The sequence below is a fragment of the Vicugna pacos genome, chromosome 32 (assembly GCF_048564905.1).
Source record: "Vicugna pacos chromosome 32, VicPac4, whole genome shotgun sequence".
NCBI classification, from domain to species: domain Eukaryota; kingdom Metazoa; phylum Chordata; class Mammalia; order Artiodactyla; family Camelidae; genus Vicugna; species Vicugna pacos.
The window spans coordinates 13,466,280-13,489,591 of record NC_133018.1 but is presented as its reverse complement, the minus strand read 5'-3'; the positions used below and the strand labels follow the sequence as shown (position 1 = coordinate 13,489,591).

Genomic DNA, 23,312 nt, shown 5'->3' with positions numbered 1-23,312 from the left:
AGGCAGAAGGTGGTGGAGCCAGAATTTGAATGTAAGTTTTATTTCAAAGTCTCTGTTCTTTCCATAACCCCACACTGCCTCCAGAAAAAGGTATTTCTTGCTTGTCTTTTTTCTTGATGTACTCTGGAATCTTTTTGGCATTACAGAGGTGGAGTTGAGTTTTTTAAAGGATAAAGGACACTAAACATTTGGTAATACTGGATATTAGTATTGCTCACAGTATCTTTGTTGCTGGCTTTCTGTTCTGTTCCAGTGAAACATCAGGATGAGAAAAGGATCATTATTTTCAAGAACAGCTGCAGACAGAGCACCCTCTGGGCTCACACCCTGCTTTTACTGCTCATTAGCTGGGTGACCTTCCTGACTCTAAACTACATTTCCTCACCTGTAAAACTCAAATAATAGTAGTACCTATCTCATAGCATTGTTGATGGAACCAAATGAAATGATGCAAATGAAAGACTTCCCATAGTGGAGGCATAAACAAGCAAGGAGAAAACTTGAAAATACTAGCCAATGTTCTTAGGACCTGTCATAAGTCAAAAGACCTGGGATTGTGTCCTAGCTTTGCCACCTATGAGCCCAGTGAGCCTTGACAAACTGTTTAGCCTCCTTTATCCTCAGTTTTATCTGTGAAATGGGTTTAGGCAAACTGGCCATCACCCATGTGGGGTCACTGTAAGGATTTGTCTTAAGATGTGGCTGCACCAGTGAATGAGACAGACGTATGTCTGCCCCTTAGAATTTACAGTCCAGTGGAGGAGACAATGCCCAGATAATGACAGAGCAGTGGTAAGTGCTGGGAGAGAGGGCGCTGTAATGAGGGGAACTAACATTGCCTTAAGGGGGTTGGGGGAGGTGACATCTAACCTGAGCCCTGGAGAACCACGGAATCAATGGGTCGAAGGGAGCTAAACAATTCACAACTGTCCAAAGTGTCCTTGGAGGAGTCCCTTTAACAAAACCCTTAGTAAATCTACATAGTTTCCAAAATACAAAAATCCAGCTGTTAAAAACAAAATCTGACCTTTACATATTGTAGGCTATGAGATGTGTAGTTGAATCCCTGCAATACCCTTTGAGGCAGCGTGTAGTGCACCTCCCCCAAATTTCCACCTTAATCCCCAGGACTGGGAATTTGATGTGATATCACACCCGGATTATGTTATATTATATGGCAAAAGGGATTCTGCAGATGTAATTATGGTTACTAATCAGTGGACTCTGAGCTCATCTAAAGGGTGATTATCTGTGTGGGTCCAATGTAATCATAGGAGCCCTTTAAAAGCAGAAGGGGACAGCAGAGAGATGTGAAGCACAAGGATTCCATCCTGGCTTGAAGGTGGAAGAGGCTTTGTGAAAGGACCAGAGTGTGGTTTCTGGGAGCTGAGACTGACCCCCACCCAACAGCCAGCAGGAAAATGGGGATCTCTGTCTTATAACCACACAGAACTGAATTCTGCCAACAACCTGAATAAGCCTGGAAGTCGATTCTCCTCCAAGACCTCTGATAGGAGCCTAGCCTGGCTGACACTTTGATTTTGACCTTATGTGACCCTGCACAAAGAACACAGTCAAGCCTGCCTGGCTTCTCACCTACAGAATTGTGAGTAAATGAGTGTTTTTCAGTCACTGAGTTGGTGGTAATTTGTTAAGCAGCAATTGAAAAGGAACACAGAAGGTACTATTATGATCTCATTTTACAGATGAGGAAGTGAAAGCACACAGAGGTGAAGGAACATGCAGGGTCACACAGCTGGTAAAGGCAAAGGGTTTCTCAAACAGAAGTTGAACCCAGGCAGTCTGGCTTTTAACCATTATGCTGTGTTTTCTCTATGTATTTGTCTGCAACAATCTCCAACATAGATGGTTAAGTTAAAAAAAAAAAAGCAAGGTGGGAGCTGTGTGTAGAATATTACTGTTTGAATATACAAAGATGAGTAGGAAGAACATATACATGCACCTGCTGGTCTACGTAGGCAGTAGCTATGAAAAGACTTGAGGATGATACGTTCATTTCCCAGGAGGGGAAACGGGTGTCTGGGGGCAGGAGAGGGAGGGAGACTTTTCACAATATACTGTTTTTGGTGTTTTAACATCTGAACCCTGTGACTATATAACCTATTTTAAAAATGAAGTATCTTCAATAATTAGGGGAATGGGAGAAGGTTGGGAGACATCTGAATAGATGAAAAAACACTCTGAAAAGGACCCAAGCTATGGGTAAACTGGTCTGTAGGTATATTAATCAGCTAGGGCTGCTGTAACTCAGTACCACAGACTGGGGAGCTTATAGCAACAGAAGCTTATTTTCCAACAGTTCTAGAGACTAGAAGTCTGAGGTCAGGGTGTAAGCAGGGTTGGTTCCTTCTAAGAGCCTTAAGGGAAAGATCCTCCACGCCTCTCTCCTTGGCTAATAGGGGGCTGTCTTCTCCCTGTGTCTTTACATGGATTTCCCTTTTGTACGTCTGTGTCCCGATTTCCTTTTTAAAAGGACACTGATCATATTAGATTAGAGCCCACCATAATGACCTCATTTTAACTTAATTATCTGTTTAAAGACTCTCTCTCCTAATACATCCACATTCTGACTATACTAGGGGCTAGGACTTCAACATACGAATTTAGGGGAAGGCGGTGGGGGAGTGCAGTTCAGCCCATAAAACAAACATTTAACCCAGGGTTTCTCAACCTTGGCACTACTGACATTTGGAACTGGATCATTCTTGGGCTCAGGGGCTGTCCTGCGTGCTGTTGGACATTTAGCAGCATCACTGGTCTCTACCCACTAACTACCAAGAGCAACTCTCCGATCCCGTTATGACAGTCAAAAATGTCTCCAGAAATGGCCAAATGTTTCTCTAGTTGGGAACCACTGTTTTAACTCCTTCGAGCCCTGCTGTGTGGGAAACGGAGGTAAGTACAGCTGGCTTTTCCAGAAGTTCTGCCCTTTCATACCCAGAATGATGTACTGTAAGAACCACAGCTGAGACCTAGGAAACACAGACCTGCGCTGGTGGAGATCAGGGTCTGCTCAGAAGGAGGTGGGAGGGAGGGAGGGGAATGACTGACCTCTAGGAGGGAAGATAACTCAATCAATGGGAAACCACTTTGAAAGCAAAAGTGCTGGGTTCAGGGTCCAGAAAATAGAGGAGACTTTAATGGCACATAAAGCCTCATGAATGCTCTTGGCTCTCACATCCAAGAAGACCACCTTTTTTACTTGTGTCTGCCCTCCCCTGTACTTAGAGACAAACCACCAGGGCTGAAAGCTTGTGGAGTCCTGCCCTGTGGAAACCTCTCATCCAGGGGCTGGCTATGCAGGTTGCATTAGAGGTCAGTTAAGATAATTTCAGACATGGGGAGGGCTTCCTCCTTCCTTTTCTATGGGAAAAGACAGGAAGTTGGTCAAATGCTGCATTCTTTGGAGAAAACAGTGCAGCTAAACTCTTCCTTGCTTCTGATACAGCTAATCCTACTTACCACCCAGAAACTGGATATCCAGCCTTCCAGCTTCTCATAACCTCAAGGAGATAAAAATGATCACTTCAGAGATGAGGAAGCTGAGGGTTCCAAAGAGTGAGGTCACCTGTCCACAGTCACATAGGTAATAAGTCCAGGAACCAGGATCTGAACCTGGTTTTGCTGACTTAAGGCCAGCATCCGTCCTGCTGTGCAGAATTTAATAGTGATGCCCATAGCATTTTTAGAGAAGTACCCGCTTTTATATTTCTCCATCTGAGAAATGGGCAGAAAGGCAGTGGCCTGCCACCCATGCTCTGGGGAGGTTGAATAAACCCTGTCCTAAGAATGTTCCAGAAAAATGCTATTCTAGAACATTCTATGATGATGGGACTGTTCTCTATCTGTGCAGTCCAGCACAGTCACCCAGGAGCCACCAGCCACATGTGCCTATCAAGCAGTGGGAACATGGCTAGTACAACTGAGGAAGTGAATTTTAAATTTTTAATTGAAATTTAAATAGCCACCTGCAGTTTGTGGCTGCCACACTGGACAGTGCAGCTCCAGATTCCTAGGCCAAGAGTATTTCCTTTTAACAAAAGGAAGGAGCAATGTGGACAAGTCAAGTTTTAAATGATTACTACTGTTAATGCTAGGAGCTGCCGTGTGTGATATGTACATTTCTGGGAGAAGAGATTTGCCCTCTTAGCCAGTGTGAGCATCACTCACAGAGAATAAAGGAGTGCGCGAAGGGGAGGAGGGCACCTTACTCATTTCTATATTCTCAGAGTCTAGCACTCACTCTGTAAGCAAATAAGCCCCAAATGACGCCCTTGGGATTGAGGAGAGAAAGGGGATGCGGCCAAGGAGGACACTACCCGGCGGGGCAGCAGCAGGACTGGTTTCCACCTCCTAACAGTTAATTAACATGAGGCTCTTCATTCAGCCCATCACATCTACGGTGCATTTCCTGTGCATCAAGACAGACCTAATGGTCCTTGTTTGCCTGAGTCCACACTCGAGTAGTGGGGACAGAAAACAAACACAAAACAATCTGGTCATTTCAGATACTGGAAGGAAATAAAATGGTGACGGGATAATGCATGTTGGGGGCCACCGCTTCAAACAAGGTGGTCATGGAGGTGACACAGTCTCAGAGGACGTGACATTGGAGTGATGGGAAGAGGACAGCCACAGGAACATAGGGAGAAACCTTCCCAGGTGGAAGGAATGGTAAGTGCAAAGGGCCTGAGAAGGAAGGCAGCACTGGCTGGTCCAGACTGAGCAAGGGAGAGGGGAGGGTCATGGTGATGAGGTCAGAGAGGTGGATGGGAGTCTGATCAGGCAGGGCGAAGATGTACGAGTTGTATAAGTTATACAATTTATCTGGATTTGTGGTGACAAGTGGCTGCTCTGGACACCAGGCCAGTGTGATGGTTTGGGGCTGAGGTCCTCACTGTTAACCCTACCTGTCTTGGCCAGCCAATGAGCATGGCTGTCCTGGGAGGCCCAGGTGTGAGGAGATCCCGGAGGCACCTGGGAATCAGTGGCTCACTCCGCCTCCCATGTCAGGGACTGTGGGGCCATCAAGCAAACCCAAATACCAGAAGCCCTACCAATATAATGATTGTAAGATTAAAAACCCACCCACCCTCTCAGTGGATGCGTGGAGGCGCAGGAAAGAGCATCTGTGCTGTGAGCCATTAGGGGTCCCTGACAGATGTGCTCTTCTCCCCCCGCCCCCTACCAGCTGCAAATGAAGACCCGTCCTTTTCTTCTGCCCAGACAAGGATTGATGAGGATTCGGGAGAGCACTCAGACAGGCAAGAAAAGGCTGTGAACCTTTTCCAAGCCCGCAATTTATCTTGAGGAGACTATTCACATCACTTCTTACAGGCTGGATTATGCTCTGACCTGGCACATTAATCTCGCCGAATAAAATAATAATAATCAGAAAAAGGCAGCTGGACAGTTGCCAAGGAGGCATTAATAACTGTCGCCCACACCTCGGCAGTGCAGGGAAGGGGTGCTGCGTCCCATCCCCGCCCCTTCGCCCCCAGCAGTGCCCATCGAAGAAGGAAGTGAGCTGGCCATTGCCTCAACTTGGGGGAATTTTAGAGATGGTGTATGGGGACTTGGCTCCTCAGTCAACTCTGAGGAATTCCCTGAGCAAATCCAGAGAACTTACATGGTGGTGGTGGGGGTGTGGTCAGTAACTCAGAGCAGGGGTTCTGGAGTCAGATTGCCTGAGTTCAAATCCCCACTGAGTCACTTATAGGTTGTGTGACCTTGGGCTACTTCTTAACCTCTCGCTGTGTGTCTTTTTTCCTCTGGAAAACAGAGATTCAAAGCAGCACCTTCTGAGAATATAAAATGGTGTAGCTGCTGTGGAAAACAGTTTGGTGGCTCCTCAAAAAGTTAAAGATAGAATTACTATATGACCCAGCAATTCCACTCCTAAGTATTTACCCAGAAAAACTGTGTTCAAACAGATACTTGTACACAAATGTTCAATGCACTGCTACTCTCAATAGTCAAAAAGTGGAAGCAACCCAAATGTCTATCAACAGAAGAAGGGATGAACAAATGGTGGTCTGGGCACACAATGGAATATTATGCAGCCATAAAAAGGAATGGAGGGCTGACACCTGCCACAATATGGATAAACCTGAAAACATGATGCTAAGTGACAGAAGCAGACACAAAAGCTCACATAGTGTATGATTCCATTTATATGAAATGCCCAGAATAGGTAAATCAAGAGGTAGAAAGCAGACTGGTAATTGCCAGAGGGAAAGGGGACTGATTGAATGGGTATGGGGTTTCCTTTTGGGGTGATAAATATGTCTTAAAACTAGACAGAGGTGATGGCTGTCAAACACCATGAGTATGTTGAATGCCATTGAACTGTATACTTTAAAATGATTACTGGCTGATTTTATGTGATGTAAATTTTACCTCAATGAAAAAAAACCCCCACATAACAACAGCACTTGCCTTGTAAGACAGATGTCAGAAGGAAATGAATCAGAGCAGCATCCGGCCCACATGAGGGGCTGACTTCACAACAGCTACTCCTATTGCCATCAGTGCTGTTACTCTGAGGTTTGCAATCTTGGACAAGTTATTTACTTCACTTTCTGCTCTGTGCAAAGAGATATCAACAGTGTCTACCTTCCCGGGTTGTTAAGATGAAACAAGACGAGGCCTTCAGTAGACTATCAACTCCAGGGGTGCGTGGATTTTTGTCTACTTTGCTCATGGATGTATCCCTAGTGCCTGGAATAGCGCCTGGCACAAAGCTGGCTATTTCCTGAACAAATGGCATTGCTTAACACACTGCCTGGCGCCTTGGAACTGCTCAGCAATGTTTAGTTGTATTTATTACTATTAGTTTAGTTGTCAGATTTCTTTGAAGGTCCCTCCATGTTCCTTTCTAGCACAGTGAAGTATTACCTTGCCTTGCAGATTTCGGTGTCTTTATGACAGAGGACACCCTACCAAACATGAGAGGTTTGAGCTGAGCTGATAATGGAATCTAAGCTCTCACTGCTGCTACAAAAGGAGGTGGTAAGAGTTAGTGATGGCTAGACTCCTCCACTCACCTATCCATCTACCCACCTGTCTCTTCATCCATTCGTCTAAATATCCATCCATCATATATCTAAATATCCATCCATCCACACAATCACTTGACTGTCCAGCTATCCACCAACCTTCCCATGTAGCCATCCAATCCCATCCATCCACCTAGATATCCATTCACCCATCCAACCACCCACCCAAACATATATACGTACAGACAATGAGCACTTCTGAGTGCATATCAGATGCTGGTGATCCATCAACAAAGAAAGCAGATGCATTCATTTCCTGCTGTCACAGAGGTTACAAGTGAGCCAAGGAGGCAGACAATTAAACAAGCAATTACACCCAGGGCGGTGACTGCAGGAACAGGGGGAGAATAGGGTGCTGCAAGAGTCCCCAGTAGGGGCACCCGTGCCTAAAGGGGCAGGGAAGGTTTCTAAGAGGTCATGATCTGTAGAAGAAGCAAGAGTTGGTTAAGACACAAGAAAGGGGGAATAGTCTCTGAGGCAGAAGGATCAGCGGGCATGGTCGGTAGGAGACAGGGCAGCACACAGACAACTCTGGAAGCTACACAGATTAGTGACTCAGCGTCTAGTGCCTCAGTTTTCTCATCTGGAAAATGGGTGCCACTGGGGCAAAATCTAGGTGTCAGCTGGGACTAGGTGGTGTGTGTAAAGAAGTGAAAGAAGCAGGGTCCAGCTGAAGCACAGAGGACACAGAGAAGGGGTGCAAGAGAGAGTGAGGGGAAGAAGAAGGATGCTGGGTAGGTAGGGGCTGCAGAGCCTCTCCTGCCTCCTCTCCAGGCGATGACCCCTCTACTCCTCCTTTCACTCACATACAGTAAGTCTTATGTTTGCAGCATCTCAAGCAGGGTTTTGTTAACATCTCAATTTTCTATGGGAAGAAACTAACTCAGGGACATGAAAGGATTCACCCAAGGCCCCGTGACCAATAAGTGGCAGGGTTGGGAACAGCCCAGGGGTTCCAACATCCATTCAGTGCCGGGCAGATGATACCTGAGGTGCCACGGCCTTGGGAGATGGAAGACTTGGATTCTGACTCTGATTCTATACCTGACCAGCTGGGTGTTTTTTGGACAGAAAATCTCACTTCTCGTACAGCTTCAATGTAGAGTAAGTGAAAAAGTGGCTCCCCAAAGACAGCAGGGCCCAACCCCTGGAAGCTATGAATGTGACCTTACCTGGAAAAGGGTCTTTGGGGACACAATTAAGTTAAGGCTCCTGGCTTGGGGAGAGTATCCTGGATGTTCTGGGTGGGCCGCCAATGCAGTCACACATCTCCATGTAAGAGACACATAGAGGGAGACATTGTACACAGCAGAGGAGGCTATGTGACCACGGAGGCAGATCCTGGAATGATGCTGCCACGAGCTAAGGAATGCCAGCCGCCACAGGAAGTGGGAATAGCCAGGAAGGGACCCTCCCCTAACGTCCCAGGGAGTGGGGGTGCCCCCCAGCTGACACCTAGATTTTGTCCCAGTGACACCAATTTTGGATGTCTGACCTCCAGGACTGTGAGAGAACAAATTTCTGCTGTTTTCAGCCACCAGGTATGGGGTTATTTGTCATGGCAGCCACAAGAAACCAATACAGTGGACCCTCCATATTTGTAGGGTCCTCATCTGCGGATTCAACCAACCTCGCACTGAAAATCTGTGGATGTGGAACCGTGGGTATGGAGGGCCAACTGTAACGGGCTTGAGCATCCTTGGATGTTGGTATCTGAAGAAGATCTTGGAACCAGTCCCTCATAGATACTGAGGGATGACTGTACACAGCTTTTCATCGAGAAAGAGGTGATAATAATCTCTCTCTCTCAGAGGGGTGCTGAGAGCCTTCTGTGAGTCAAGACATGGGAAAGAATCTAGCAAGAACCGAAATGCACTAGGCAATGAATAACCATTCACCGCCTATTTTCTTTCGCCCACACCCACTTTGAGACAGAGCTTGGGCCCCGACACTGAAGCCCTAGGCTGGAGTCTCAGCTCTACCATGTAACAGCTACTGGTCCTACTTTGAGACAGAGCTTGGGCCCCGACACTGAAGCCCTAGGCTGGAGTCTCAGCTCTACCATGTAACAGCTACTGGTCCTCTCCACCTTCCATCTCCTCATCCATCATCAAGAGGAACGGGACCTCCCTGAGAGGACCAGCAAGAGGCTATGTAAGGTAATTCATATGTGAAGTGCTCTTAGCACAGTGTCAGGTACACAGTTGGTGCTTAATAACTGCAAGCCATCGTTATTCCAGGCAGTCAGTGCTGAGCTAGCTACCTTCCTCGCATGTCTCGATTTGTGTCTCTTGCCCCAGTGGATACCGAAAAGATTTCCTGTCTCATTACTGCCTGTAGATAATGAACCAGAAGGCCCAGGGCAGGGCTTGGCCCTAATTCCAGTGTCTCAGCCATGTCACCCACTTACCCACTGTTGACGAGCCCTGCTCTGTGCCCACCGCTGCACTAAGTCTTGCGGAGAGACTGGTGGGCAAAACTCAGTACGGTGGGAAGACAGAGAGAAGGGAATCTAATCATCGCACAGACAGGTAATCGTCAAGTGTCACAAACGCTGTGAAGGAAAAGGTTCAAGGCATGTAGATAAGACCCTGGAGCTGAGGTCCCGAGGATGTCCTGCAGCCACGCCAGGACCACAGCGGCCCAGGCTGGAGCAGAGAGCGGGCTGAAGTCATCACGGAGATGAGGCAGTGATTCCCCCCTCAAAGTGTGCAATCTGATAAATCTGTTACACGTGTACACCTGTGAAACCACCACCATCGTCAAGACGAAGCATTTCTAATACCTTAGAGTCTCCTTGTGCCCCTTGGTAATCCCTCCCTCTGGCCCCTCCAGGCCACCACTGATCTGCTTTCTGTCACCACAGAGGACTTCGCATTTTCTAGAGCTTTCTATAAATGGAATCATACACTGTATTCTGTTTTTTTGGTTATGGTTACCTTCACTTAGCATAATTATTATTTTGAGATTCACTTATATTGTTTATATCAATAGTTCATTCCTTTATATCGTTGAGTTGTATTTCATGGCTATGTCACAATTTATCTATTCACCTATTAATGGAAATTTAGATGATTTCCAGCTTACGGCTATTACAAGTCAAGCTGTGTGAACATTCAAGCAAAAGGATTTACGTGGACGTATGTTAACATTCCTCTTGGGTAAATACCTAGGGGAAGGGTGGCTGGATTGTGTGGCAGGTATAGGCTTCACCTTTCAAGAAACAGTCAAACTGTTTTCCAAAGTGGATGTACCATTTTGGGATTTATTTTTTGGTTTTTTGTTTCTGAAGAGGAACTATTTAATTTAATTTTTATTAAGTGATTCTTTAAATTCTATAGTACTTCACAATTTTCAAAAGTTTCACACACATGATTTCATATAATCCAATAATAATCCTTCCCTCTCCCCCACTGGTAACCGCTAGTTTTTTCTCTGTATCCGTGAGTCTGCTGTTTGTTGTTTTATTCACTAGTTTGTCGTATTTTTTAGATTCCACATATAAGTGATATCATACAGTTTTTGTCTTTCTATGTCTGGCTTATTTCACTTAGCAAAATGCCCTCCAAGTCCATGCATGTTGCTGCAAATGGCAAAATTTCATTCTTTTCTAGGCTGAGTAGTATTCCACACACATACACACCACAGCTTCTTTTGGACGTACATTTTGCATTCCCAGTAGCACTGTCTGAGAGTTCCAATTCTTCCCCATCTCTGCCAACATTTGGTACGGTCAACCTTTTAAATTTTAGCCACTGTACCCCATGAGTGGTGACATCTAACTGTGGTTTTAACTTTCATTTCTTTAAAGGCTAATGATGTGGAGCATCTTTTCAGGTACTTATACACCATCGGTATATGTTCTTTGGTGAGGTGTCTGTTCAAACCTTTTGACCATTTATTCATGGGGTTGTAAAGAGTTCAATATGTCTGCTCTTTACAAAGGTGTGGGCAGGATTTAGGGAAAGGAACAAGGGGTGGTGAAGCTCTCTCCACAGGCAGGAGCTGTAATCCCCCAGCCGGAAAGGAAGAGGGGAGAGTCAGGTTACCAGACTTCAAGAGGAAGCTGTCTGCGGAGGGCTGCCCATGATGGGAACTGTGTGTTGGCGCTCATCTCCCACATCTGCGAAAGGGGATGGGGAAACGGCACCTGCTTCATGGGGCTGTTGTGCAGATTTAACAAGTCAACGTGTGTAAAGTACAGCACCAACCCATGGGTGCCCAGCAGGGAGAAAACCAGGTATGGCCGGTAGAATAATAATCCCCCTAAAGCTGTCTGCATCCTAATCCCCAAAAGCTGTGACTAGGTGACCTTACATGGCAAAGGGGACTATGCAGACATAACTAAGTTTACAGAGCTTGAGATGGGGAGATTCTCCAGATGTGTTCAGTGTAATCACAAGGGTCCTTAGACGGAGGCAGGAGGGTCGGAGTCAGAGGAGATATGATGATGGAAGCAGAGGTCAGAGAGAGGAGAGAAGGACTCAACCTGCCAGTGCCAAGAGGGCAGGAGGGATGGAGGAGGGAATGCAGCCCTGTGAACACCTTGACTTTAGCCCAATGAAACTCATTTTAGAACTGTGACCTCCATAACTGTAAGGTAATACATTTATGGTCCCTTACACCACCAATGTGGCTTAATGTGGCAATGTGTTATGGCTTCCATAGGAGACTAATACACCTCTGCCTCTTGCTTCTTTCAGGCTTCCCACTGGCTGAACCCAACTGGCAGCCAGGGGCCACAGGAGCCTGTTGATATAGTTCACCCAGCTCAGCTTCCAGGGCAGAGAGCAGGGCAAGAAAGGTGGAGAGTACCCCTCGAGGGGCAAGAGGAAGACATTCAGCACAATTATTACCCCCATTTTACAGATGAGGGAACTGAGACACAGAGAGACTAAGTTACTTATTCAAGGTCACACAGCTAGTTGGTGCAGAGCTGGCCATCATGAAGACTAAATAAAACTTAGCAGTATTGCAAATCATTCACTGAGCGCTTACTAATAATGCTGGGCATGAGGCAAAGATTTCCCACCAGAAACATTTCTTATGAGGTTAGGACATAGGAAGAAGGTGCTATTATTGTCATCAGTTGACAGATGAGGAAACTAAGGCTCAGAGAGGTTTCATCATCTGCCCAAAGTCACACAGCTAGGATAGGATACAGCAGGGACCAGGATGTAGACACATCTGATGCTAACATCCACGTGTGTAGCCATCAGGCCATATTGCTACCTCCCTGGTGCTGACCTGACATGTGGCATGAGCTCAATGGGCAAATGATAATGGTTATTATGGTTTGGGGACTGGTGAACAGGGAGGCATCTCAGGAATTCTTTAGACATATTGCTTCCTCTTTTGCCTTTCTTCTCTGTCTCTTTTTTTTTTTGTCTTTATGCCATTTGAGACTTCCTGATTCTGGGCACCAGAGCTGTGGCTTTATCTAAGAAAACTGCTAAATTTTCTAGGATTTTGGCTCAACCAGATAAATTTGTGGTGGGGGTGAGGAGTAAAGGTGAGGTGTTGGGGGACAGAATTACCCTGGGGTGCAATAATAAGAGATATTTTTATTGATCTCTGCCCCCGGTTCCTGACCTGGAGTTCCTAAAAGCCCTTGCAAATTGGGGTGCTAGGAAAATCTTTCATTCTCACATTTAGTCTTTGATTCCAAGTTCCTGACACAGAGCTCCTAAGATCTTTGTAACTTCCTGAGTGATAGAAGCATCTGATGCTGACCTCCTAAATCCCTTGGCATTCCCTAGAGCGTATTTTGTTCTGATGAGGGGAATCCTGGTGGGCTCCTGGGTAGGGGCTGGTCACCAGAAAGACTAAGCCATAATTAGAAGCTTGAGACTTTCAGCCATACCCCCATTATTCCAGAAAGTGGAGAGGGGAGGGAGAGGGACTTAAAAATCAATCATGCCAATGTGATAACCCAGGGTCTGGAGACCTTCTGAGTTGGTGAACATATCTATAGGCTGGGAGGGTGATGCTCCCCAACTTCAAGGGCACAGAAGCTGCTGTGCTTGGGACTCTTCTGGACCTCACCCTAGAGATCTCTTCATCTGTAGCTTTCACTGTATCCTTTATTATAGAATAAATTGGTAAGTGTTTAAGAGTTTTCCTGAGTTCTGTGAGCTGCTCTAGCAAATGACTAAACCCAAGGAGGGGGTCGTGGTAACTCTGATTTATAGCTGGTCTAACAGAAGTACAGGTGACAATCTGGGACTTGCAGTTGGCATCTTATGGGACTGAGCCCTTAACCTGGGGATCTGACACTATCTCTAGGTAGACAGTGTCAGAATTGAGCGAAATTGTAGGACACTCAGCTGGTGTTGGAGAATTAGATGATGTGTGGAAAACCCACATGTCTGGTGGCAGAGGTACTGAGTGTGTGTGTGGACAGAAGAAACAAAGGAACACATTTTTCCTACGTGCCTGGCCAATGATCTGATCAACTGTCAGTCAAGATGGACAGTCAATTCCAATCTTCTCTTCTGCCAACCAACACCTGGGACAAATTCTGAGCTTTCTGATCTGTTGATGGCATCTTTTCCCAGCCCTGCTCCGTCCTCTGAATTACAGTGGTTATTCCCCAACACCACCTCATCCCAACACGGGCCCACAGGCCTTTCCCTAAGGTACACAGTAAAGAATCATTGATCATTCCCTAACTGATCAGAGTTCTTTCCTTTTGAGCCTCGGTAGGTACTCTTTACAAAACACATCCTCAAAGCCACAAAGAGTCAAAACCCATAACAGCCATCCTTCCCTGGGAGAAGCAGCACACAGTGCATGTCAATGTGCTTTTTTTCTTTCTCAGGTGAAATTTAGATGAAAACTGCATCAAGGGCAGCTTTGAACGATGAAACTTAGGAAATGGAGTTGGAGAGCAGAGGCGTGACAGGAGGGTGGTGACAACAAAGAGTCATGCTCAGCTTCAAGGAATCAGGAGAGGTTGGTAACAGGATCCACCAGCTCAGGCGCTGGTCATTTGATGCCCTGACATCAGCTCTGCCCAGGCCCACTCTTTCCTCCTCCAGAAGATGCCCTGAATCCCCTGCATGATCAGCGTGACGGGGCCCCAGCCTGTGCCTACCTTGGACTTGACGGCCAGGATGATCTTAGGCAGGGCCACGACGAGGCACTTGAGGGCAATGGTGATATACTTCAGCACAAAGTCTGCGATCCCCACGATCCACAGCAGGTCGAAGAAGTCCAGAGTCTCTAGGTTAGGCTTCAGGAAGATGAGGCTGAGGGAGGGTTCAGAGAGTCAGGATGCTCACTTAGGATCACTGGCCCTTGTCAGCCCTTTCTAATCACTCTGGGAACCTTGTAAATATTACCTGTAGAAAGAGTACTCAGCTGGGAGTCAGACATTTCTGCCTTGTTGCTGAACCTGCTACTAACTTGCTGTGTGACCTCAGGTGGGTATCCTGACCTCTTTAAGCCTCTGTTCCCCTGAGAGTTAAACGATGAGATACACTTGGAGCATCATTAGTTAAGGTCCCCTCCAGTTTTATGGGTCCACAAGAGGCTTTACAAGAGGAAGTGGAAGGAAGGATGGAAGGAAGCCAAACAATACTATGAAAGAGGGAGAGAAAGGGAGGATCTGATGTGCAGACACCGTGCTAAGCTCTTTACTCACTGTATCTCATTGTCCTGCACAGTAAGCACTACTTATCCCCACTTTATAAATGAGACACCGAAGATTGGAGAGGTGAAGTCAGTTGCCCAAGGTCACTCTACGTGATAAGCATACGGGCATCAATGTCACACAAACTTGAATTTGAATCCAGGCTTCTCCATTTATTGGAGCCTAGACAAATAATGTTCTCTCTGTAAGCCTTACCAATAAAACGGAAATCGTTCCCTTCCTCATTGCGCTATTGGTGGGATTCAATAACGGACCTACTACAGACTGCCGGGCAGTACGGATGATGATAACATGTCTATGAGGCAGGTGCTGTTATCCACCCACTTTGCAGATGAGAAAACTGAGGCACAGGAAGGTAAAGTAACATGCATGAGGTACTACAACTATGAAGGGACAGTGGTGGATTCGAACCCAGGCACGCTGGCTACAGTTACTGCTGTCAATTCTTACTCGACTGCAGTGCCACTCAGAGTGTGTCAACCCATTTTACCCATCCGTGAGTAGGTAAGTCAACCTCACACTCAATTTCTGTACTTCCCTTGTTGGAGACAGACAACAAACCGTTCTGACACTGGCACAAGTCCACGGACCACACATTGAGTAGCACTGCTCTCCACCACCTCAGAGAAGGATGATGTTACTTGTGGTAATAATATCTTGGCTCTTTACATCATGCTGACCCTATCCTGAATGCTGTGTGTGTCTTAACTCATTTCATCTTCCCAAAGGCTCTACGTGGTAGGCACTAGGATTATCCCATTTTGGGCTGGGGAATCTGGGGCACTATGACGTGGGATAAACTAGAATGTGGCATTTCAGTTAGAATGTGGCGCTAGGATTGGAACCAGCACCCAAACCATGCTGGTCCTCTAGCTTTTCTTCCCGTTGGATAGAGGCTCTGAGAAAAGGCCAGTCGGAGTCCTGCCTGTCCCCTCAAAAGCAGATAACAGTGCACACAACCCAGAGCAAACGCTTTCTAAATGCTTTCCACGCACGCTGCAGGGCTGGTGGAAAACGGTGCACACTGAGGTCCCCTGATGAGAGCATCCTAGAAACTGAGTGGTCTATTCTTTTATTTGTAAAAATCGATTTCTATTTATAACAAAAATCTTTGAAGAGCTAGAGTAGGGCAAAATCAATGAAAACAATCTATTTTGGCAATCTCTCAAGATACCTTCAGTGTCCTTCCACATCTGAGTTCTGTCTCCGTGGGATGCCTTGTCTCCAAGTTCGAGTCTGAGTTGCCATCCGCGTTGTGATGCGGGGAGAGGCTGGCAGCCCTGAGCTCCCTTCTCTTCTTCTGCCCTTGTCCTTCCCTGGGAATATCCCAGGCTGGCTGGCTGACTTCTATGCCCTGCTTCTTTAATACGCATCTCTAATGGCAATAAAATGAAGATCTGCCCTCCACTTTCCATTTTACCTCAGAGACATCTATCTGTTCAATCCACCTGTTTGGGTTGTAACATCGTCTTAGTGTTTTTTGTTTTGGCTTTTGGAGCAGGAAAGATGCCAAAGTGTTTTTCGGGATTGATCACTAAGTCCACTTATTTCTAATGTACACTATGAACGTTAATGGATGGATACATTTTATTGTTTGTTTTGTGCCCTATTAGGCACCACCACCAACAGGTTTAGTAATTCATCATAAAAGAATTGTATTAATTATGGTGTGATTACAACATAGCAAATGTCTCACAGTTTCCCCAGTACTTTTCATGTATTTACAACATTTCCCTCTCTAATAATTAGCCTGTTCAGGTGGATAAGGCAAAACTTTACTTGGTCCTGGTTTCACAAATGCAAAAACTAGGAGGTTCAAAGAGGTTCCTTTATTTGCCAAAGGGCACAAAGTTGGTAAGGGGCAGGCTGAAGGCTGTCTGACGCTGGTCATCAGACTTCAAATCCTGGGGAGATTCAAGCTTGTGGGTACTTACCAGGACTAAGGCCCATTAGAAAGAGTTTCATTAGGCCTCAGTTTCCTCACCTGTAAAATGGGGCCAGTAATATCCTGCTGGGTCACTGGGAGGGCAAAATAAGGTAACAGCTGTTGGTATCACTTACAAACACACTCTAGACCACTCACATCAAAAAGGAAGGAGGCTTAGCTCTGTTGCTTTTTTCCCAAGCCACTGTTTCTCTTTGTGGGCTGCCAGTTTGACTCAGCCCTGGTTTGATGAGGGCACTGAGGTCTGAGCCTCTGAATGTGATCATACCCAGAGAATGGCATGAGCTGGAAATTCATCCAAGGTTCTGGGAAACTCCACCTCCTACACCCTCCACCAGGACTTTGATCTTCTGGGCCAGACAACTAATGCAGTGTGTGAGATGCATGTCGATGTCTTGGAACTAACTTCCCAAATTGCTTTTATGCAACTTCAGGTGGCCCCAGAAAGTGGGAAAACTGCTCATTCCTCAAAGTCCATTTTCAAAATAGATGGACGTGATCTGAAAGCTTGAACTGAGTTTCAGTCCTATCCTAGAGACTCTCACTAGCCATTCCTCCCCACCATGCACTATGTGGCTACTTGAAAATGCAAAATTACACATGTGGCTTGCATTATAATATGACTTCTGCTCTAGGTGTGTGTGTATATAACAACAGGGTGGAATCTGAAAGTTACAACGTGACCTAGAGCCATTGCATTGTTCTGAAGTGAAAGGGCTGTGTGTCAAGGCCAACAAAGTCCCCCACTTTCCCACTGTGGGGGTCAGACTCCCCTGCTCACCTGTTGTACAGCTGCTGGGAACTGAACGTATAGAGCACATAGAGGGTGTTCCCCGCCAGAAAGGCCAAGATCCACAAGATGACCAGTACCGACCTCTTCTCCTAGAGACAAAGCAAGAGATCTGTGGGGAAGCTGAGCTGCCAAAGGTGAACCTGGCAAAACATTTCAGAATGTTCCCCAACAAGGGGAAACTTTTCCCTTTTTCAAAGGTTCCAAGGAAACAGGGCTAACAGTGAAAGGAAAGGCATTGGCATCTTTCCATCCCACTGGAACCCAGAGGATGGTTTCAGACAAGGTAACAAAAATGTGGAAATCTGCTTGGAAAACTATTCAGAAAGGCAGGAGGGCAGCATGGTTAGCGAAAACAGACTCTGGAGCTGGATGGCCTTGGTTCAAATCTTTGGTCTGCTACCTGGGGGTTGTCCAAGCCTGGGTAAGTTACTTAAACTTTCTGTATTTCTCTTTCCTCATCTGTAAAATGGGTATATATTGCACTCTCTTATAGAGTTGTGAGAATTAATGTACATAAAACACTCAGAACAGTGCCTGGTATATAGAAATCATTAGTTTACATTTACTGTTAGGAACTGACTCACAGAGAAATTCAGTAACTCTTGCTCAAGGGCACATGTTTCAGCCTCATTGCCCCTGTTAAAAAATCTCATTTTGTTTTGTTAAGGGTTAAGTAAACTTTATAAATGTAAACATTCAGTCTGGTACGGGTGCATACTTCAGGCTCACTAAGGGGTAAGAACCTGTCATTCTGAGTTTAAACCCAGCAGTAGATTCAGATCGACAGGTTAGAAACTTCTGTTCTCACTTTTTCTAGCATAAACCCCTGGGCTACTGCCCCAGACTGACCATTAGACGTAGGGCCACATTTATAGAATTAAATTCATACTCATACATGTGGCTGTCAAAGCCCTTCGCAATCCAGCCCTGTCTTCTCTTTCTCCAGCCTTGTTTCTGATCAGCCCCCAGGAAGACAAGCCGGGAAACCTTCTCGGTTCGCTGTTTCTTAGTTTCTCAGCCTAAGAGCAACCCTAGGAGATTTCTGGAGGCAGGCTCCTGCCTGTGTAGCTTGGGATACATCACCGGACCCCCATACTCCTGATTCTCAAAAGCTTGTCTTTTCCTGGACCAAGGCAGCTGCGTTGCTGGAATAAGATGAGGTCATAACTTTTCCAGCGTGACCTTCCCTATGGTTTCAGTAAATGATCCACTGTCTCCAGACATAGCTCAGCGCCCCACACACTGTTATGATGCACATTTCCATAGAGTAGACAAAATAAATGCATCTCCATCCATCCATTATTCCAGGAGTGGTCAAGGTTAACTGCCCGAGAAACCACCTCCCACCAACCAACTGCTCTTATCAATGTGATTAATCCACTCGGCAGCCCTTTTTACCCCAATAAATAATAGATTTCAGTTTAGTCCCCTGTAAATCCAAACCCAAAGTGAAGAGAAAGGGAATTAGCAATGCCCGGAGAAGCCAGACTCAGAAGGACAAAATGGGGTACTTCTGTAGCAGTAAGCTGAGATTCCTAAGGTCACACAGACTCTCTTTCACAAAAATACACGCAGACAGCCAAAACATTGCCTGTGTCTTCACAGAGTTCAAGGACCCCTCAAAGCCTGTCCACATATACAGGTATGCCCTTTCCCTTAAAATTCAAGTCAGGGCTCAATTCAGATGTCACTGCAATCAAGAAGAGCCAGCCACAATAGCCTCCCACCATGGTGTTGATCAACCTACTGTTCTAACAGCAGCAGAAAGGGGTTTGCATGAAGAAGATGAGACTAAGGGTCAAGAAGAACCTCTGTCTCCATGCCCAACTCTGGACTTCAATGTGCTCATGTCTTCAACGGAGACTGAGCTGCCCTCCATGCCTCATGGAGGCCCAGGTGGCTCTCAGAAAGCAGATGACCCCGAAGGAGGGTCAGAGAGGATGGTGACTGTTACAGGATCACACGTGCAGTAGAAAACACAGGCTTGTTAAAAATAGCTCAATTACACAGTTCCTATAAGCCAGGAACCACGCTGAACACCTTCCATGCATGATCTCATTTAATACTCACAATGGGTGTATGAAGCTGGTGTGGAAGTTCCTCTTCCAGAGACAGCACCTGGGGCTGAGATCATGGAAATAACCTGTCCAAGGACGTGCAGGAGCTGGGATTTGAACCTGGTGGGGAGCACAGGCTCTGGGCTCAATGCCTGGGTTCATATCCTGATGCCACCCTTTGTCCTGGCTGTGTGGCTTTAGGCAAGAAACTCAGTTCTTAGTCAAGAAATTCTGCGTCACTGTTTCCTCATTGGGAAAATGAATTAAGAATAATTCTGCCTCACTCCCAGGTTGCTGGAATGAATGTGCAAGATGAGCTGTGTAACGGGCTGAGCACTGGGCTGGACACAGTTAGTGCTCAGCAGGTATCAGACAGGGCATTCGGGATGATGGTGGTGAAGCCACATGGCCACTCAGCAGTGCCAGTAGGATGACCTTAACCATGAGGGTGGGCTGGAAGTGAGCTAACTGGTTGAATGCCAGGAGTGTAAGGGGACTGGGCCAGGGGCTCATGGGAGAGATGTTACTACTGGAAGGCTGGTGCGGAAGGATGGCAAATCGGGGAATCTGCCTGGGGTGGGAGGGAGAAGATGGGCCTCCCAAAGATGTCACTGTCCTAATCTCTACAACCTATGAATACATGGCAAATGCAATGTGGGCTGCAGGTGGAATTAAGGTTGCTAATCAGCTGACTGTGCAATGGGGAGTGTCTCCTGGATTATCTGGGGTGGGGGCAATGTTATCACAGGGGTCCCTAAAAGTGGAAGAGGGAGACAGAAGAGGTGCATCAGAGGGAGATGTGTCTGTAGAAGGATGGTTACAGAGATGCAACAGTGCTGGCTCGAAGGAGGATGATGGGGATGTGAGCCAATGAACGTGGGTGACTTCTAGAATCTGGAAAGGGCGAGGAAAGAGACTGACCTCTGAATCCTCCAGAAGAAATGGAGTCCTGCTGACACCTCGATCTTAGGCTAGAGGGCCCCACTTCAGACTTCTGATCTACAGAACTGTGAGGTCATACGCTTCGGTTGTTTCAAGTCATGAAGTTTGTGGTCGTTCATGACAGCAGCCCTAGGAGACTAATTTGCCAGGTGACTCACCTTGAGGGAGACTTGTTCTCGGAGTGTGGAGTTGGCATAGGCGAAGGTGCTGGCCATCCCGATGCACACGGCAATGCCTGCGAGACAGAGGCAGGGCCGAGACCACCCACTCAGACCTGTCAGGCTGTGAGCAAAGTTAAAAAGACACATCCCAGGTCCCCTCGGAGCTGACACGCCAACCACAGAGAAGAGAGAAAATCTCATTTCTGGGGCACTGGGGCCGCCAGGTTTATCACTGGAAACCCTGAACCACTGAGAACAGGCTTCTGACTTAGGGATGGGATTGAGGCCACTGCGGGGGTATTTTATAGAACCAGGCAGAAGCATGGGCTGTGCAGTCTGGTAAGACCTAAGTTCAAATCTTGGCTCTGCCACCTCCTCTCTGTGTGAGCTTGGCTCAGTCACTGCACCTCTCTGAGCCCCAGTTTCCTCCTCTGTAAAACAGGCTGAACAACAGGACTTACCTCACGAAGGAATACTGCTCAGAGTGCACAATCTCCAGCAGTTAGTAAATGGGGCCTATTTTTCTTTCTACTTTCATAAAGAATCCAAGGCATGTGATCTGTAGTAAAAGCACAAGTAGAAAAAGACCCCCACACCATAAGAAATTAAAGTTTCATGTTAAAGGGGAAAAAATTCCTGGCTGACAGGAAAATATGACCCTTGCAGAGGCGAGGAAAGAACTGAATTTTATTTCACAATTTGCCAAGCTATAATCTTGGAATTCTCCCTGAATAGGGCTTTTCAAATCCTACTTTTTGCTCTCTGTGGACAGGATTCTGCTTCCACACAACGTGCAGAACTCCACGTGACTGGATTTTACTTTTACTTTTTTATTTATTTTTTACTTTTTTTTAAAATAGTATATGTAGTCCAGGTATTTTCCAAGATCTACTTTGTAAAAGACGTGTTTCTTCACCAAAAACATACAAAATCAAAGCTAGTAACCCCACAATCCTCTCTTCTATTCTCCTCTTCGATTAAGCAAACAAATCTGCCAACTGAAAAAGAAAATGACCATACTCGAGAATACAGCTTGGTTGTGAGTTGGCTGGAATTCAGGGTAAGGGGGAATAGGTCGGCTTCCATTTCTAGCAATAGAAAGGGAGGGACTGACATAGCACCCCAAAAAGGAAGGAGTGATCTGAGCGGGCTGGAAGTCACCAGAAAGGGGCAAATAAGACACGATGGACTAATCCCCTCTAGGTATCTTCCTGTGGGATGCAGTAGGCCATGAGATAATTCCTACCGAAATTTCTACCACAAGACTAAAACGAGAGCTTAAAACTCTCCAGGGCACAGCAGCATCATGATCTAGTAACAGAGATAATTTAAATAACAGTCGACCAGCAATCACATTTATTGAATGTTAAGTGTGTGTCAGGTACTAGGCTAAGCCCTTATGAATCATTATCTTACTTCCTGATAACAATAGATCGTATTTATTGAGCACTTGCTATGTGCAGGGTTCTATGTTAAGTATTTCATGGGTATTAATAATGAATATGATAAAAATAATCATCTACTCTCACATAGCACTTACTCTCTGCCAGGCACTGTCCCAAATGCTTTACAGATATTAACTCATTTCACCTCACTGCAATCTCACAAAAGCAGAAACTGTACATATACTGTAACAGTATACATAACATACTATTATATTATATGTATATAATAGTATACATAATGTATTATTATATCTATTACAGTATATGTATAGCTATAATGCATGTATACAATATATGTAATAGTACATATAATACATATAGTAGTATATATAGTATTATAATCCCCATTTTATGGATGATGGGACTGAGGCACAGAGAGTTTACATAATGTAGCCAGTGTCACACAGCTAGGAAGGGGCAGGGCCTGGGTCCTGACTGGAGCAGTTTGAACTAAGTAGTATACTCCTTCACATCACCCAACCAGCTGAGGAAGTCTCTATCACAACCCCTACTGGGCAGATGAGGAAACTGAGGCTCAGAGAAGGTGAGTGACTTGCCTGAAGTCACACAGCTAGCTGGCCAGGATTTGAACCCAGTTCTGACTCAGAATTCCAGACTCCCAAGCACTTTGCACCATGAAGACCTCTACTGCCTTCCCTTGGCACCTGGGATAGAGAACCCCCACCCACCCCGTAGGTGAAGCCACAGGCTGCAATCTCTGCATCCCCCGGACTCACCAAGCTTATGCTGGAAGCAAACTTTGGCCAGAAGGATCAGGATGAACGGCAGGCCTTTCTGGAGCCAGCAGATTACAGCCTTCAGCTCGGACAGGGCTGGGGCAGGCGTCCCAGGCTGCTCATCGCCCCCCTCATCGGAGTGTGCACGGTGGTCCCCGCCAACATGCTGCAGCAGGGAGCCCCCACGGTGGCCACCATGGTGGAAGTGGTGATGGGGCTGGCGGTGGTGGTAGGCGCCCCCCTCGCCGCGACCCCCGCCTTCCTCCCTGGATGCAGGCATCTGGATGAACACGTCCCCGCCGCTAGCCGAGGCCCCCAGCACCAGGCTGGATGGGAACGGGGTGGCAGGGAGGCTGCCAGTGGGAAGGCCGGATAAGCCTGAGAAGAGCGCTGGTGGGGAGGCTGCTTCTGCCTTCAGACTCTCAAAGACGCCCCCTTCATCCACACTAGCCTCTGAGCTGAGAGCTTGGCTGCGATTTCTGGGCCAGAAGGGAAGAAA

The 23,312-nt window shown here is 46.5% G+C and overlaps 1 protein-coding gene and 1 long non-coding RNA gene across 3 annotated transcripts in view; one reads left to right on the top strand and one right to left on the bottom strand.

Moving 5' to 3' along the window:
• RNFT2 (ring finger protein, transmembrane 2) overlaps positions 1–23,312 on the bottom strand; it is a 58,278-nt gene that overhangs the window by 28,897 nt on the left and 6,069 nt on the right. For both annotated transcript variants that reach the window (XM_015239679.3, XM_072953030.1), the window contains exons 4-7: positions 22,814–23,292; positions 20,629–20,705; positions 17,460–17,560; positions 14,176–14,329 (exon numbers count right to left, since the gene is read on the bottom strand). In XM_015239679.3, coding sequence (XP_015095165.1) covers positions 14,176–14,329; positions 17,460–17,560; positions 20,629–20,705; positions 22,814–23,292 — 811 coding nt within the window. The remainder of the gene's footprint in view (positions 1–14,175; positions 14,330–17,459; positions 17,561–20,628; positions 20,706–22,813; positions 23,293–23,312) is intronic.
• On the top strand, positions 1,346–14,098 carry LOC140690881 (uncharacterized). Its single transcript, XR_012066222.1, has 4 exons — positions 1,346–1,606; positions 2,737–2,916; positions 4,530–4,695; positions 13,900–14,098. It is a non-coding gene; the product is annotated as an uncharacterized lncRNA (long non-coding RNA).